We start from the raw sequence: 13,913 nt of genomic DNA, 5'->3' as shown, positions 1-13,913 counted from the left end.
TTCTGTTATTTCTCAATCTTTAAAATAATACACAAAGATATGGTTAGTCCTCATGATGCCAGAAAAAGTAATTAACTTCCTAATGAAAAAGGATCTTTATCTAACTGCCTGAAGATCCTGAAATCCACAGCTTGCTAAGCAGATAAGCATTTGGCCTAAATTCAGTTTGAACAATATTTAAGTTTCCTAATGTTTCTGTTCAGAAAAAGACAAAAAACAACACCCACAATAGATACATTTTGTCATAACAGCTCATTCTGAAATGTTTATCCACCAAACCACATAATATAAAGCACCTAACAAATTTCACAGATCAGAGGCAAAAACACACTTAAAAATTCCAGCTGTTAACACATTCTTAATGAAGAAGCTATTCCTTTTGAGATATCACAAAGCTTTTTTACTTGTCTATGTTTTATTGAGGTTCCTTCAATATGTAAACTGAACTCCAACGCATAATAAACCTCCGAGTTCACCCTGTGTTTAAGAATATAACCTACTCTAAGAAGTCTTATAATGGGGATTTTGAACAATTGGATGGTAGGTTGGCATTTATGTTTCTAACTCACTACCTATGTGTATGATCCATGATAGAGAGGACAGAAAACTGATTAAAATGACAATAGTAGATAAATCATCTGTAATCCCCTGGCTGGCTCCATCTGACTACACTAACCTCTCTGTGACTTAGCTTCCTCATGTGTAAAACAGATATTTTTAAAAACTGTTGCAATAAAATAAGAGAATATGTGTGGAATACAGAATAAAATGTATGCATCATACTAAGTATGCAGTAACAGTTGGTTGTTGTTAGCTGATATAATTACAACCCAATGAAAAGCTAAGGAAAAGAGGTAAAGTAGACTAAAAGTGAGGAAACTAGAAACCTAGTTCATGTACACTTGTGTGATCAACACTGGAAAGCTAATTGCACTGAGCCTCAATTTCTTCTCTGTAACATTAAGAAACTGGACCAGAGCCGGGCGCGGTGGCTCACGCCTGTAATCCCAGCACTTTGGGAAGCCGAGGCAGGCGGATCACAAGGTCAGGAAATCGAGACCACAGTGAAACCCCGTCTCTACTAAAAATAAAAAAAATTAGCGGGGCGCAGTGGCGGGCGCCTCTAGTCCCAGCTACTCAGGAGGCTGAGGCAGGAGAATGGCATGAACCCAGGAGGCGGAGCTTGCAGTAAGCCGAGATCGCGCCACTGCACTCCAGACAGGGGGACAGAGCGAGACTCCGTCTCAAATAAAAAAAAAAAAGAAACTGGACCAGGTGTCTAAGTTATTTTCGGTGCTAAAATTTTACAACATAGGGAGTTACACTATAATACAGGAGAACTATGTAGACAAGGGGCCAGAATCCCACCTCAGCATGTGGATTAGGAGCTACAGTAGGTATTCTCATACCCTCAGGAAGAAGAGAGTAGTCATGTGTATCTCACAACATAAAGTATACCAAATAAATGCTTTCTTTTGCTTTTTGTAAGCAACTTGGTTAAAAGATTCCTTCTTTGGTAGAAAGTCCTTAAAATAATTTTAGTATAAGAAATTATTTCAAAGCCAGGTATGGTAGTGCACATCTGTAGTCTCAGCTGCTCAGGAGGCTGAGGCAGGAGCGATTGCTTCAGCCCAGGGGTTCAAGGCTGTAATGCACAATGATCTCGCCTGTGAATTGTCACTGCACTCCAACCTGGACAATAAAGCAAGGCCTCATCCCTTAAAAAAAAAAAAAAAGTTACTTTGAAAATGCAAGCACTTATGATTCTCCTATAATTTCTAGGATTCTATTTCATATAGTTTTAAATTCTTTTAAAAATGTTTTATGAGTCTAATATCACTTTAATCAAAATAGCAATTTGAAGTAGTTAGCAATTCCCAGATAGATAAATTTATTATATCAGCAAAATATTTGAAAATTCAAACATAAATTGAAATCATCAATTTATAATGCATTTACCTTTCTAATGCCAAGTATTTTCCACACCCAATGACAAACAACAAAACTACCTGAATGGCCCAGTGAGGTGGTACTTGACAGCAATAGAAAATCTTTAGGCGTTCCAATACAGATGTAGTTTTATCTTCAAATTGGTCTGCAAGAGCCTTAAAGAACATATATCACAATCAGAATCTATATGTATAACTTGTAATAGAAATAAGTCCTTATTGTAATAGTTATACAAATGCACATATAAACAATAAAGAACTTCAGTCATTTTGATAAGGTGATAGCATGTGTGAATTTTTTCTTGAATTTCTTTAAATGTTCAAAAAAATTTAAACCTAATCCACATTTACATAAACATGTATAATAAAAACTTACCAGAAAAAGTTTTCATTTCCTATAATAGTTCTTTCAAAGAACTAGCCTTATTGATAAGCCTTTTCACTTCTTCTATGAAGAACTGTTCTTTAGCATATCTATTTCACAACATAATAACACTTTGACAATGGCACTTTATAATGTAAATCAGAGAAAAATTATATGAAGAACTCTCTTTAGGATTATTTGCTGAGGAATAAAATTAAAGGAAAAAGTAGCCTATTTGATCACAGAGAGCAAATCTTCTCACTCTTCAGCAACAGAGCAGTAAGGCTGGACACTCACTCAGGTGAGACCATCTGTATAGTGCAGTGGGCAGCTGCAACCCACATACATGAAAGAATCCTTCTGATGTACTGAAATGTCTACAGTGGTACTGAATAACTAAACTCTCAGAAGCTACATCAAGAAGCAAACCAACAAGACCAAAACAGCTGACTCTGAGACGAGGTATCAGGGCCAACTGCAAAATCAAAAGCTAGCGCTATCCAGTGGTCAAGTGATCCATCACAGAAGAGATCAGCATCAAAGTGAAGGAAGACACATTGTGAGATTGCTAGAGAAACATGTGGACAGCAGCCCCATTATCATGATCATTTTCTCTTGCCTCTTCATTTGCCATTCAGTTTATATTAAGTGTACATATTTTTCTGATATTATACACTTACACCTTCTCTCAACTGAGAATTATCAAGATCTTTTTTCTACAATGCAGTACTAAAATTTTATCTTTTTTGCCAGTTGACTAGTTTTCACAGACCTCTCTTATGAGGATTAGATGGTAGTAAGAAGCAATGTTAATTTTCTGATTTTATTATACATACTGGGTTATGTAGGAGAATGTCCTTGTCATATTTGAGGACAATGAAGCACCATGTTGGCAACTTACTCTCCAAAACTTCGGGATGCATAAGACAGTTGCACTGTTCTTGCAACTTTTTGGTAATTTGGAAACTGTTTAAAATTTTCACAAAATTAATTTTTTAAATGGAAAATTTCAAAAAATAGTAAAAAAGGTAGCAAGTCCAAGCCTCCGAAGAAAAAAAAGGACAGGAATCTACCATGTCCTGGTAAAAATCTAAGACAGGGAGACCAGTTTCTGAGCAGGGAGGTTTCTCCTAAATTGAGAGTTCTCTATTTTACACTGGGTGGAAGATACATTTATCAGCCTAAGAATATCTTGTAGTATGAGCTCAAGTGTGAAAAAGCATACATTACACAAAACTTCGTTGACAATCCAAGATGTTATTCAGTCAAGTCAGTCAGAGCAAACTGAGACATAACCAGACTCCTAAACCATCTTGGTCAAAACATGTTTAAAGCTTTTTGGCCTTACTTACAGAAACTTAATAGCAAAAAGATTGCATGCTGCTGCCCAAAGCTGTTTAGTTGTGGGAGGGAGGGTAGAGAAGAATAACTTCTGGCTGTATACATATGGTTACAATACATAAATAAAGAGATCACTGAGTTATTTCATAAAAGGGGAACAAATTACTTCATAGAGAAGGAACACATTTTTATCAATACAGTTTTTTTTGGAAAGAAAAAATAACTAATGCTCTCTAATAATAATAAAAACAAAAGCAACATTGTATAATTTACTGTTACTAACACCTAACAACATGCAAAAAATTTATTTTCAAAAAACTCATGTTGTTGGCTGTAGTTACTGCAACTAGCTAAAGCATAATAGGTACTCAGTAAATATTTCCTCATTTACTAATAAACACATTTATTATGTATTTCAGATACTCTCAGATACTTTTGGATGATCTCAGAGTATCTAAGTGTCTCTTATAACTCTCGGATACTCTCCAAAATGGCAAAGCCCACTGAAGACAGCGCAGAGAATCAACACTCATTTGACCTAGATACCATGAATAAGCCCCCCTACAAAAATCATATGCATGATAAAGATCAAAAACAGAATTCTAGGTTGGGTGCCACCCCAAGCACTTTGGGAGGCCAAAGTAGGACCATCACTTGAGCCCTGGAGTTCAAGACCAGTCTAGGCAACATGGTAAGACCACATCTCCACAAAAAATCTTTTTAAAATAGCCAGGGTTGGTGGCATAGACCCATGGGTCCAGCTACTTAGGAGGCTGATGCAAGAGAATCACTTGAGCCCAGGGAGGTCAAGGCTGCAGTGAGCTATGTTTGTGCCACTGCACTCCTGCCTGGGTGACAGAGCAAAGCCCTGTCTCAGAAGGAAAAAAAGGGGCCAGGCACAGTGGCTCACGCCTGTAATCCCAGAACTTTGGGAGGCTGAGGCAGGTGGATCAGGAATTCGAGACCAGCCAAGCCAACATGGTGAAACCCCGTGTTTACTAAAAATACAAAAATTAGCTGGGCATGGTGGTACATGCCTGTAATCGCAGCTAAGGCTGAGGCATGAGAATGACTTGAGCCCAGGAGGGGGAGTTTGCAATGAGCCGTGACTGCACCAATGCACTACAACCTAGGCAACAGAGTGAGACTCTGTCTCAAAAAACAAAGAAAGAAACAAAAACGCAAAAAACCCCACAAATACACACAAAACGGAACTCTAGGCTATTTTCACTCCTGCACAGAAAATATTTCTTCCTACCTTAGGCATAACAACCATCTACATAAAATTTAACTATCAACAAAAACTAAGAACATTAAATTAATATACAAAAGTTAAGGTTTGGCCGGGAGCGATGGCTCATCCCTGTAATCCCAGCACTTCGGGAGGCTGAGGTGGGTGGATCACTTAAGGTGAGGAGCTCTAGACCAACCTGGCCAACATGGTGAAACTCCATCTCTACTAAAAATGATCAGCCAGGTGTAGTGGTGCAGGCCTGTAATCCCGGCTACTTGGGAGGCTGATGCAGGAGAATTTCTTGAACCTGGGAGGCAGAGGTTGCAGTGAGTCAAGATCACACCACTGCACTCCAGCCTGGGCGACAGAGTGAGACTCCGTCTCAAGGAAAAAAAAAAAAAAAAAAAGTAAGAAGTCTTGATAGGTGTACTGTTCATTTGCCTATTTCCTCTACTGGATCCAAAGTACTCTTTTTTTATTTGCTAATTTACTAAAAAGACAGGGATATGGTTATAGTGCATCTCTAGGTTTTTCAGAGCAGGATTATTTCTAGCAACTCAATCTGAAATAATTCCATCATATTCAACCAAACTGGAGTCCTTTACAGGCACAGTAAATGGAAAAATATCAGTGATGGCAAGTGAAGCCACTTGGATTATGTCTTTGTTCTATCCCCAGCAAGCAAGTAGTTTAACTACAATGGCACTTATCTATGAGATGATTTTTTAAAACAATACTTGTATTTCCAATGGTCTAGGAGTATGGCTTTATCAAAAGAGTATTTTCTTTTACTTCAAGCATTTCAGAAGATCTGTTGATTAATTTTAAGCTGAACACAAGTATTAGGTACATTCATGAGAAGCAAATCATGTGCCCAAATAGTCTGGAAGACAATGGAAGAACGTCAGGTACTGTGAGAATGCGACTGAATGCAAGTGAAGCCTCACTACTATTGAGGTATTTATGTGCATGAATGTGAACATAAACAATGTGCTCCATGAGAAAGAAGTACCTCACAAATTTTCACACACACCCAGAAATTTAGGTAAATGGTCTCTAAAGCAGTGTGTCCTACCCTTTCACTTACCCATGTTCTCTTTCCGGTTTCTAAATTTCACTAATTTTACACCTGAAAATCATAGGACTTAGTCATAAGTAAAAAGTGGTATGAGGAGGTGGTCTTTAAGGAAAGATGATAATGTCAAAAATGGAGAGAGGGGGAGAAGAAGCAAATATACCTTAAACCAGTCATTATGGGCAGTTTGAAGCAAGACAGAGTCTAGACGGATGACTGAAGAGCTGTGAATAAATGGAAAAGGTAACAAGCAGAGAGTGAGGAGCGCCCTGGGGCGCAGTCCAGAAGTAGGGGTTGTCTATACCAGAGGTGACTTCATGTTGCATGGACTACTGTGACATGAGACTGTTTTCAAGTTTTAAGACTCCTTTTTAATGCCATTTACTCCCTAACTCCACCTAAAGGCATTTATACTTTCGGTGTCCTTTGAGAATATGTGTTTGTGCATAAAGACCCCCTAACCCCATGCAATAACAATTCCCAAATCTTCCAGGAGCCACAGTATCACAGGTCAAGGGGTATCTCTAAGGAATGGGGAATAAAACCCAAGAAAGCAATGATGTACCTCTCCTTTCAATGCTCTGTTTTCAACAGAGAAGGAATTTCCCAGAAAAACTACAGAAGATCAAAATTACATTTTAAAATTAGCACTTGGAGAATGATTGAGTATAAAAGGACAATTTTGAATAATGTCTGGTATGATTTAGACTTATTTATGTGTTCTCATCTAAAAGTATGGCACACGTCTTCAAAAGAGTAGAGATAATCCCAAAGGACCTACCCTTTTCCCGAAAGCTATTCATTCTCATAGCATGACATCTACGTGTTCATCGGCTTTCTGAAGAGCCAGGTAGAAATTAGCTGATAATCTGAAAGTTATGACTGATCATATGCCAAATCACTTTATATTGGCTTTGCTGTGCAATCTTTGTACGTGTGTGTGTATAGGAAGATGGAATTTATTATAAAAATATGTACATAATCCAACAGGTGAGCTGAACAGCTTTCTCTAACAGGAGTCTGCAGTCAATTCAGCTGTGATTTACAAACAGACTAGTCAAGCTCATTGCCATCTCAAACCTCCAAGCCCAAGAAAATCGCCAATGGGAACAGGGAGAATAACAAAACTGTTAACACACTTAGTAAGTAGCAACACTATCATTAAACTTATTGTGAACCCAGCCTTTCCTCATACATATAACACTGTTGCTCTGAGAGATAAAAATGACTTGCCCGAAGTCCTAAGGCCATGAAATAGGTGAGCCTGCCAGACTCCAAAGACCACAGCTGGCAACTTCATTAAAACCTTCTGTAAAACTACATGATCAATGTCAGATCTGTGAAAATTCAAAGCAGCTTCTCATTGGAAAAATACTGAAAACTCTATCTAACTATCTTATTTACACATAAATCCAAAAATATGGGAGAGAGGGTGTGGCCTGATCAAGGAGATACTCAGTTATTGCTTCTACCCCAGAAATGACAGACTTTAGGCTGTGGTTTGGTAAGATCTGGGTCTACTAATAGGAGATGGGAGAATCTAGATCACCTTTTTGTGATTACAGGCTGAAAAGATGAACATCAAGAGGCAGTCCTCTCAGGAGGCCCAGATGGCTATCATGCAGCCATCCCCTTAATCAGTCACACCTTGGGTCAGCAGTTCAACCCTCTGTTTCCAAGACCCCTTTAAAATCATACAAATTATTGAGGGACTCAAAGTTTTTCTTTCTGTGAGTTATAATCTATCAATATTTATCATATTAGAAATAACATCAGGAAAATGTAAATGTTCATTAATTCATTTAAAAAGAAAATAAATCTATGACATTAACAAAAATAGCATGCTTTTATGAAAAATAACTACCTTTTCCAAAACAAAACAAAACAAAACAAAAGTCTTGAAAAGAGTGGCACTGTCTTAATGATTTTGCAAATCTCTTTAATGTATGGCATAATAGATAATAGCTGGATTCTCAGATCTGCTTCTGCAGTCAGTCTGTTGCAATATAATATTTTGCTTGAATTTTATGGAGAAAATCTGTCCTCACACAGATAGGTAATTGAAAAGGGGAAGAGTATGTTAGTAGCTTTTTCAGCTAATTGTGGATATTATTATTTGATACTACAGCAAAATTCAATTGATGCTGGTATCTTAAAGGTTATTTGTAATGTGGAATTTGAAATCCTATCAATGAACTTTTCTTTGTTACATTAAATACTCTGTTACACCAAAATCCACTGGTCTGAAAACAAACAAAAAAGTACTCACTGGTCAATCTTGATGCTGAACACTAATTATGTAACATCATGCACTGGTTTTTTTGAAAATGAGCTGACCTTTCCAATGTTGACATATTTTGTAAAAATTTTTAAAACTACATGCATTAATATCACCATCAATCTCATCAGAAAAATCTTGTCTCAATATTTGAAATATTAGGAAGCTATGAAGTTCACAATTGCAGACAGAGGTTTTCCAAAACTCATTTTTTTCTTGGAAGTTCAAAATTTCATCATTGGTAACTGATATGGTTTGGCTGTGTTCCCACCCAAATCTCATCTTGAATTCCCATATGTTGTAGGAGGGACCCGGTGGGAGGTCACTGAATCGTGGGGGCAAGTCTTTCCTGTGCCGTTCTAATGACAGTGAATAAATCTCACGAGATCTGATGGTTTTATAAAGTGGAGTTCCCCCACGCAAGCTCTCTTTCTTTGCCTGCTGCCATCCACGTAAGATGTGACTTGCTGCTCCTTGCCTTCCACCATGATTGTGAGGCCTCCCCAGCCATGTGAAACTGTAAGTCCATTAAACCCTGTTTTCCTATGTAAATTATCCAGTCTTGGTCATGTCTTTATCAGCAGTGTGAAAACAGACTAATAGAGTAAATTGGTACCAGTAGAGTGGGGCACTGCTGGAAAGATACCCAAAAATGTGGAAGCAACTTTGGAACTGGGCAATAGGCAGAGGTTGGAACAGTTTGGAGGACTTAGAAGAAGACAGGAAAATGTGGGAAAGTTTGGAACTCCCTACAGACTTGTTGAATGGCTTTGACCAAAATGCTGATAATGATACGGACAATGAAATCCAGGCTGAGGTGGTCTCAGATGGAGATGAGGAACTTGTTGGGAACTAGAGCAAAGGTGACTCTTGTTAGGTTTTAGCACAGAGACTGGAGGCGTTTTGCGCCTGCCCTAGAGATGTGTGGAACCTTGAACTTGAGAGAGATGATTTAGGGTATCTGGTGGAAGAAACTTCTAAGTAGCAAGGCATTCAAGAGGTGACGTGGATGCTGTTAAAGGCATTCAGTTTTATAAAAGAAGCAGAGCATAAAAGTTCAGAAAATTTGCAGCCTGACAATGCGATAGAAAAGAAAATCCCATCTTCTGAGGAGAAATTCAAGCCAGGTGCAGACATTTGCATAAGTAACCGGGAGCTGAACATTAATCCCCAAGACTATGGGGAAAATGCCTCCAGGGAATCAGGGGTGTTCGCAGCAGCCACTCCCATAACAGGTCCAGAGGCCTGGGAGGAAAAAGTGGTTTCGTGGGCCGGGCCCAGGGTCCCCGTTCTGTGTGCAGCCTAGGGACTTGTTGCCCTATGTCCCAGCCATTCCAGCTGTGGCTGAAAGAGGCCAATGTAGAGCCTGAGCCATGGCTTCAGAGGGTGCAAGCCTCAAGCCTTGGCAGCTTCTGTTAGTGTTGAGCCTGCCAGTGCACAGAAGTCAAGAACTTGGGTTTCAGAACCTCCACCTAGATTTCAGAAGTTGCATGGAAATGCCTGTGTCAGGGAGAAGTTTGCTGCAGGGGCAGGCTGTCATGAAGAACATCAGCTAGGGCAGTGTGGAAGGGAAATGTGGGGTCAGAGCCACCACACAGTCCCTACTGAGGCACTGCCTAGTGGAGCTGTAAGAAAAGGGCCACCATCCTCCAGATCCCAGAATGGTAGATCCACTGACAACTTGCACCTTGTGCCTGGAAAAGCTGTAGACTCTCAATGCCAGCCCATGAAAGCAGCCAGGAGGGAAGCTGTACCCTACAAAGTCACAGGGGCAGAGCTGTACAAGACCATGAGAACCCACCTCTTCCATTAGTATGAACTGGATGTGTGACATGGAGTCAAAGGAGATCATTTTGGAGCTTTCAGATTTGATGGCCCTGCTGGATTTCAGACTTGCATGGGGCCCATAGCCCCTTTATTTTGGCCAATTTCTCCCATTTGGAATCGCTGTATTTACCCAATGCCTGTACCCCATTGTATCTAGGATGTAACTAACTTGCTTTTCATTTTAAGGCTCATAGGCAGAAGGGCCTATGTGTTCTTAAGCCTTGTGTTGGATGAGACTTCGGAACGTGGACTTTTGAGTTAATACTGAAATGAGTTAAGACTTTGGGGGACTGTTGGGAAGGCATGATTGATTTTGAAATGTGAGGACATGAGATTTGAAGGGGCCAGAGGTGAAATAATATGATTTGTCTGTGTCCTCACTCAAATGTCATCTTGAATTCCCACAGGTTGTGGGAGGGACCCAGTGGGAGGTAACTGAATCATGGGGGCAACCTTTTCCTGTGCTGTTCTCATGATAGTGAATAAGTTTCACAAGATCTGAAGGTTTTATAAAGAGTAGTTTCTCTGCACAAGCTCTCTCTTTGTCTGCTGCCATCCACGTAAGATGTGACTTGCTCCTCCTTGCCTTCCACCAAGATTGTGAGGCCTCCTTGGCCACATGGAACTCTAAGTCCATTAAACCCCTTTTCCCGTATAAATTACCCAGTCTTGGCTATGTCTTTATCAGCAGCATGAGACTAATACAGTAACAAATATTGTCAATTATTTTCCTTGAAGTGATGCACTTACTTCATTTATTTTTTGGGGAATTTCCACCAAATACCCAAGTCTGAATAACCAGTTCATCTGTCAATAGTCCTTTCAAGCAAAAATAATGTTCCATGGGAAAAAGTTTCTTCCTGAGACAACCATTGTACTTTAGCAAGTGGCACAAGTTTTTTGTAAGCACTTTCCATTTTATCACATAGAATTTTAAAAAGGCATGTTCTTGAGGGTAAAGATGACAAAATAATACTGCTTCATCAAAAACATTTGTAAACACAACTGTCTTTTAAAAAATTTCTTTAAAAACCGTGGTGGTGAAGCATTCAGTGACTACTAGCACAGTCTGGTGTCCCTAATCTAGTGCCCCACCTTGATTTTGACAAAGGGGCCAGGAGTTTGACGCCCCCGCCCTCCCACTGCTTCTGGACCAATATGCAAATATCAACACAGTGAAAACGCAAACAATATCTCAGTGCCCTTATTATGAAGATGGTTTTGACCTATGGACACTCTGAAATGGCCTAAGGACTCCCAGGGATCCACAAGCCATATTTAATAACTTCTGCCTTAGGATTAGTAAAAGTACAAGCTCTTATGCCTTCCCTACAGCCCATCTACCTCCAATTTTCTCCCAAAACTTCTCCAAGGGACTCTGCTTGGTGTCTTAAGACATTAGTGTCTTAATGAAAGCACAAGTCGAACTGTTTACAATCTGCAAATTTTATGAGGGCAAAGAATAACAAATATTTATTGATTATTAAAATCTGAGTGAATGTTTTAAACTCTTAGTATTATCCTTTCTAAAAAAAAGTTTATGTACGCCAGCTGGTGGCAATCGTAACACTTTGGGAGGCCAGAAGGATCACTTGAGGCCAGGAGGTTGAGCCTGCAGTGAGCTATGATTATGCTACTGCACTCCAGCCTGAGTGATAGAGCAAGACAAAGAAAGAAGAAAAGAAAAGGAAGGGAAGGGAAGGGGAGGGGAGGGAAGGGGAGGGAGAGAGGAGCTGAGTCTAATAATAATTAGCTTTCCTAAGTGTCAGTCAAATGCAAGGCATCTGTTGTAAGTGAGCTCAATTTCAACTGGTCCCAGATAGTTGGCCCTCAATAACACCTTAAAGGTTCCTGATGGCATTCATCCATTAAATCACAGCACTGTACCCCAGAGCTTGGTGCATACCCATTTGGCCTCTGTTCTATGTGTACTTGGGGAGAGAGAAAAACATCTGGAGATGCTAAAGAACGACAGGCTACCTCTACTTAAGGCAGCCTTTCCCAAACATGCCCATAATCATCACCAACACTCTGACCCTGAATCTCTGGGGGCTAGGCTGAAGATCTGTATTTTAACCACCGCCCGCCATTCAGCAAATTTGGAAAATGCTGTGTAAGGATGTTAAGATGTACGCAGAGTGTTATCTCAGGGAAAACTAAAGCATGAATTCAATCATCATAATCTGACCTTGTTCAAAGAACTTAAGTTTGTTCCTCCTTGGGAATCTGACTAAAGTCATTATTTAGTGTCTTTGAAAGTGTGCTTTACATGAGTATATTTTACTTCATCCCATTAATACATTCCTTTATTATTACCCACTTTTCACTTTTCTGTAACTTTCTAGGGCTGTTTTTTAGTATCACTAGTAAAGGTTACTTTATATTGTGTATTACTTGTCCCACTCTTATCCCACTTACCTATAAGCTAGTCGTTGCATATTTTTTACCCCTTTTTTCTCAGGAAGCTCATATCCTGGATTCAGTACATCAGGGTTCCTCTGGGCAGCCCCCTTTCTTGGACTTATCAGAAGCCAATTTCATTCATCCATTTACCTGTTCTTTTCCCACACAGGACCATATCCTGAGATTCTGTGCCCTCCATTTCTTCCCTCCCCTTCCACCTTAATTATAGGCCTTAAGAGTTCTGCAACCTAAACCTTTCTCACAAAAGTCTCGATTAACTTCTTCCTGCCTGTGCTCATTCCATTCCTTTCCTCCAGATGATGCCAGTCTTCTACTGATATCACGTTTCCTTTGTAAGCCAGTTCTCATAGCTTCCTTAGAAAGTAGGGCATAGTGGATAAAAGCATGGACTTCTAAATCAGGTGGACCTGGGCTGAACTCTAGCTCAGCTATGAGACCTTGGGTAAGTAATTTAAACTTTCTGTCCCTCAGTTTCTTCATCAGTAAAAATGTAGATAATGCCTCCACCCTAGGATTAGTTACCATCTGGCATACGAGTGTTCAGTAAATGGAAGTAACAATACACAGTTAATTAAATGGTAGTAACTACACACAGCTCTGTATAAACAGTAGCAACTATAATTATTCCAACAAATAAAACCACAGCTACAATCACATGAGCAACTCCTAATATACTTTTCAATAACTTTCAAATGCACATAGTTATTAATGCAGATGAAATACAGAGCCAGAATGAAAGACACATGTTCATATCTCAGATATTTGAAAATCTTGACAGCATGACCCAGCACACTATACAAGAGGCACTGTAATTATCTCAGTGTTGTTCAGGTTTCCCAGGTAGTAATGACTGCTTTTAATCAGTTATGAAGGAATGGCAGTTTTCTTATTCTTGTACCTAAACTTCCCCTCCTGTAAAGTGAAGATGATAATAAGAGTCGATGTTTATTGAAGATTGACTATGTACCAAGCACTATTCCAGGCATTTCACAAGTATCACCATTGGTATGGGGTAGGTTTGACAGCCATCCCCACCCTAAGGAAAGTGAAGCCAGGCACGGTGACTTATACCCAGAATCCCAGTACTTTGGGAAGCTGAGGTGGGAGGATCACTGGAGGCAGGAGTTCAAGACCAACCCTGGCAATATAGCAACATCTCAACTCTACAAAAAATGAAAAAGTTAGCCAGGCATGGTTGTGTGTGCCTATAGTCCCAGCTACTTGGGAGGCAAAGACAGGAGGATGGCCTGAGCCTTGGAGCTAATGGCTAGAGTGAGTTATAATCACTTCACTGTACTCCAGCCTGGGTGACACAGCAAGACCCTGAAAAAAAAAAAGAAAGAAAAGAAAAGAAAAGAAAAGAAAAGAAAAGAAAAGGAAGGAAGGAAGGAAGGAAGGAAGGAAGGAAGGAAGGAAGGAAG

The 13,913-nt window shown here is 39.6% G+C and overlaps 1 protein-coding gene across 4 annotated transcripts in view; it reads right to left on the bottom strand.

Moving 5' to 3' along the window:
* TTC27 (tetratricopeptide repeat domain 27) overlaps nt 1-13,913 on the bottom strand; it is a 191,910-nt gene that overhangs the window by 82,730 nt on the left and 95,267 nt on the right. For all 4 annotated transcript variants that reach the window (XR_002732440.1, XM_023216383.1, XM_023216384.2 and 1 more), the window contains one exon: nt 2,010-2,105. Coding sequence is in view for 3 of the 4 variants with exons in the window: in XM_023216383.1 (XP_023072151.1) it covers nt 2,010-2,105 (96 nt within the window). In the remaining variant the exon portion in view is untranslated. The remainder of the gene's footprint in view (nt 1-2,009; nt 2,106-13,913) is intronic.

Source organism: Piliocolobus tephrosceles, chromosome 15, assembly GCF_002776525.5.
Source record: "Piliocolobus tephrosceles isolate RC106 chromosome 15, ASM277652v3, whole genome shotgun sequence".
In the NCBI taxonomy this organism is placed as follows: Eukaryota; Metazoa; Chordata; class Mammalia; order Primates; family Cercopithecidae; genus Piliocolobus; species Piliocolobus tephrosceles.
The sequence above is the reverse complement of the archived record's forward strand: the minus strand, read 5'-3'. Positions and strand labels throughout refer to the sequence as shown.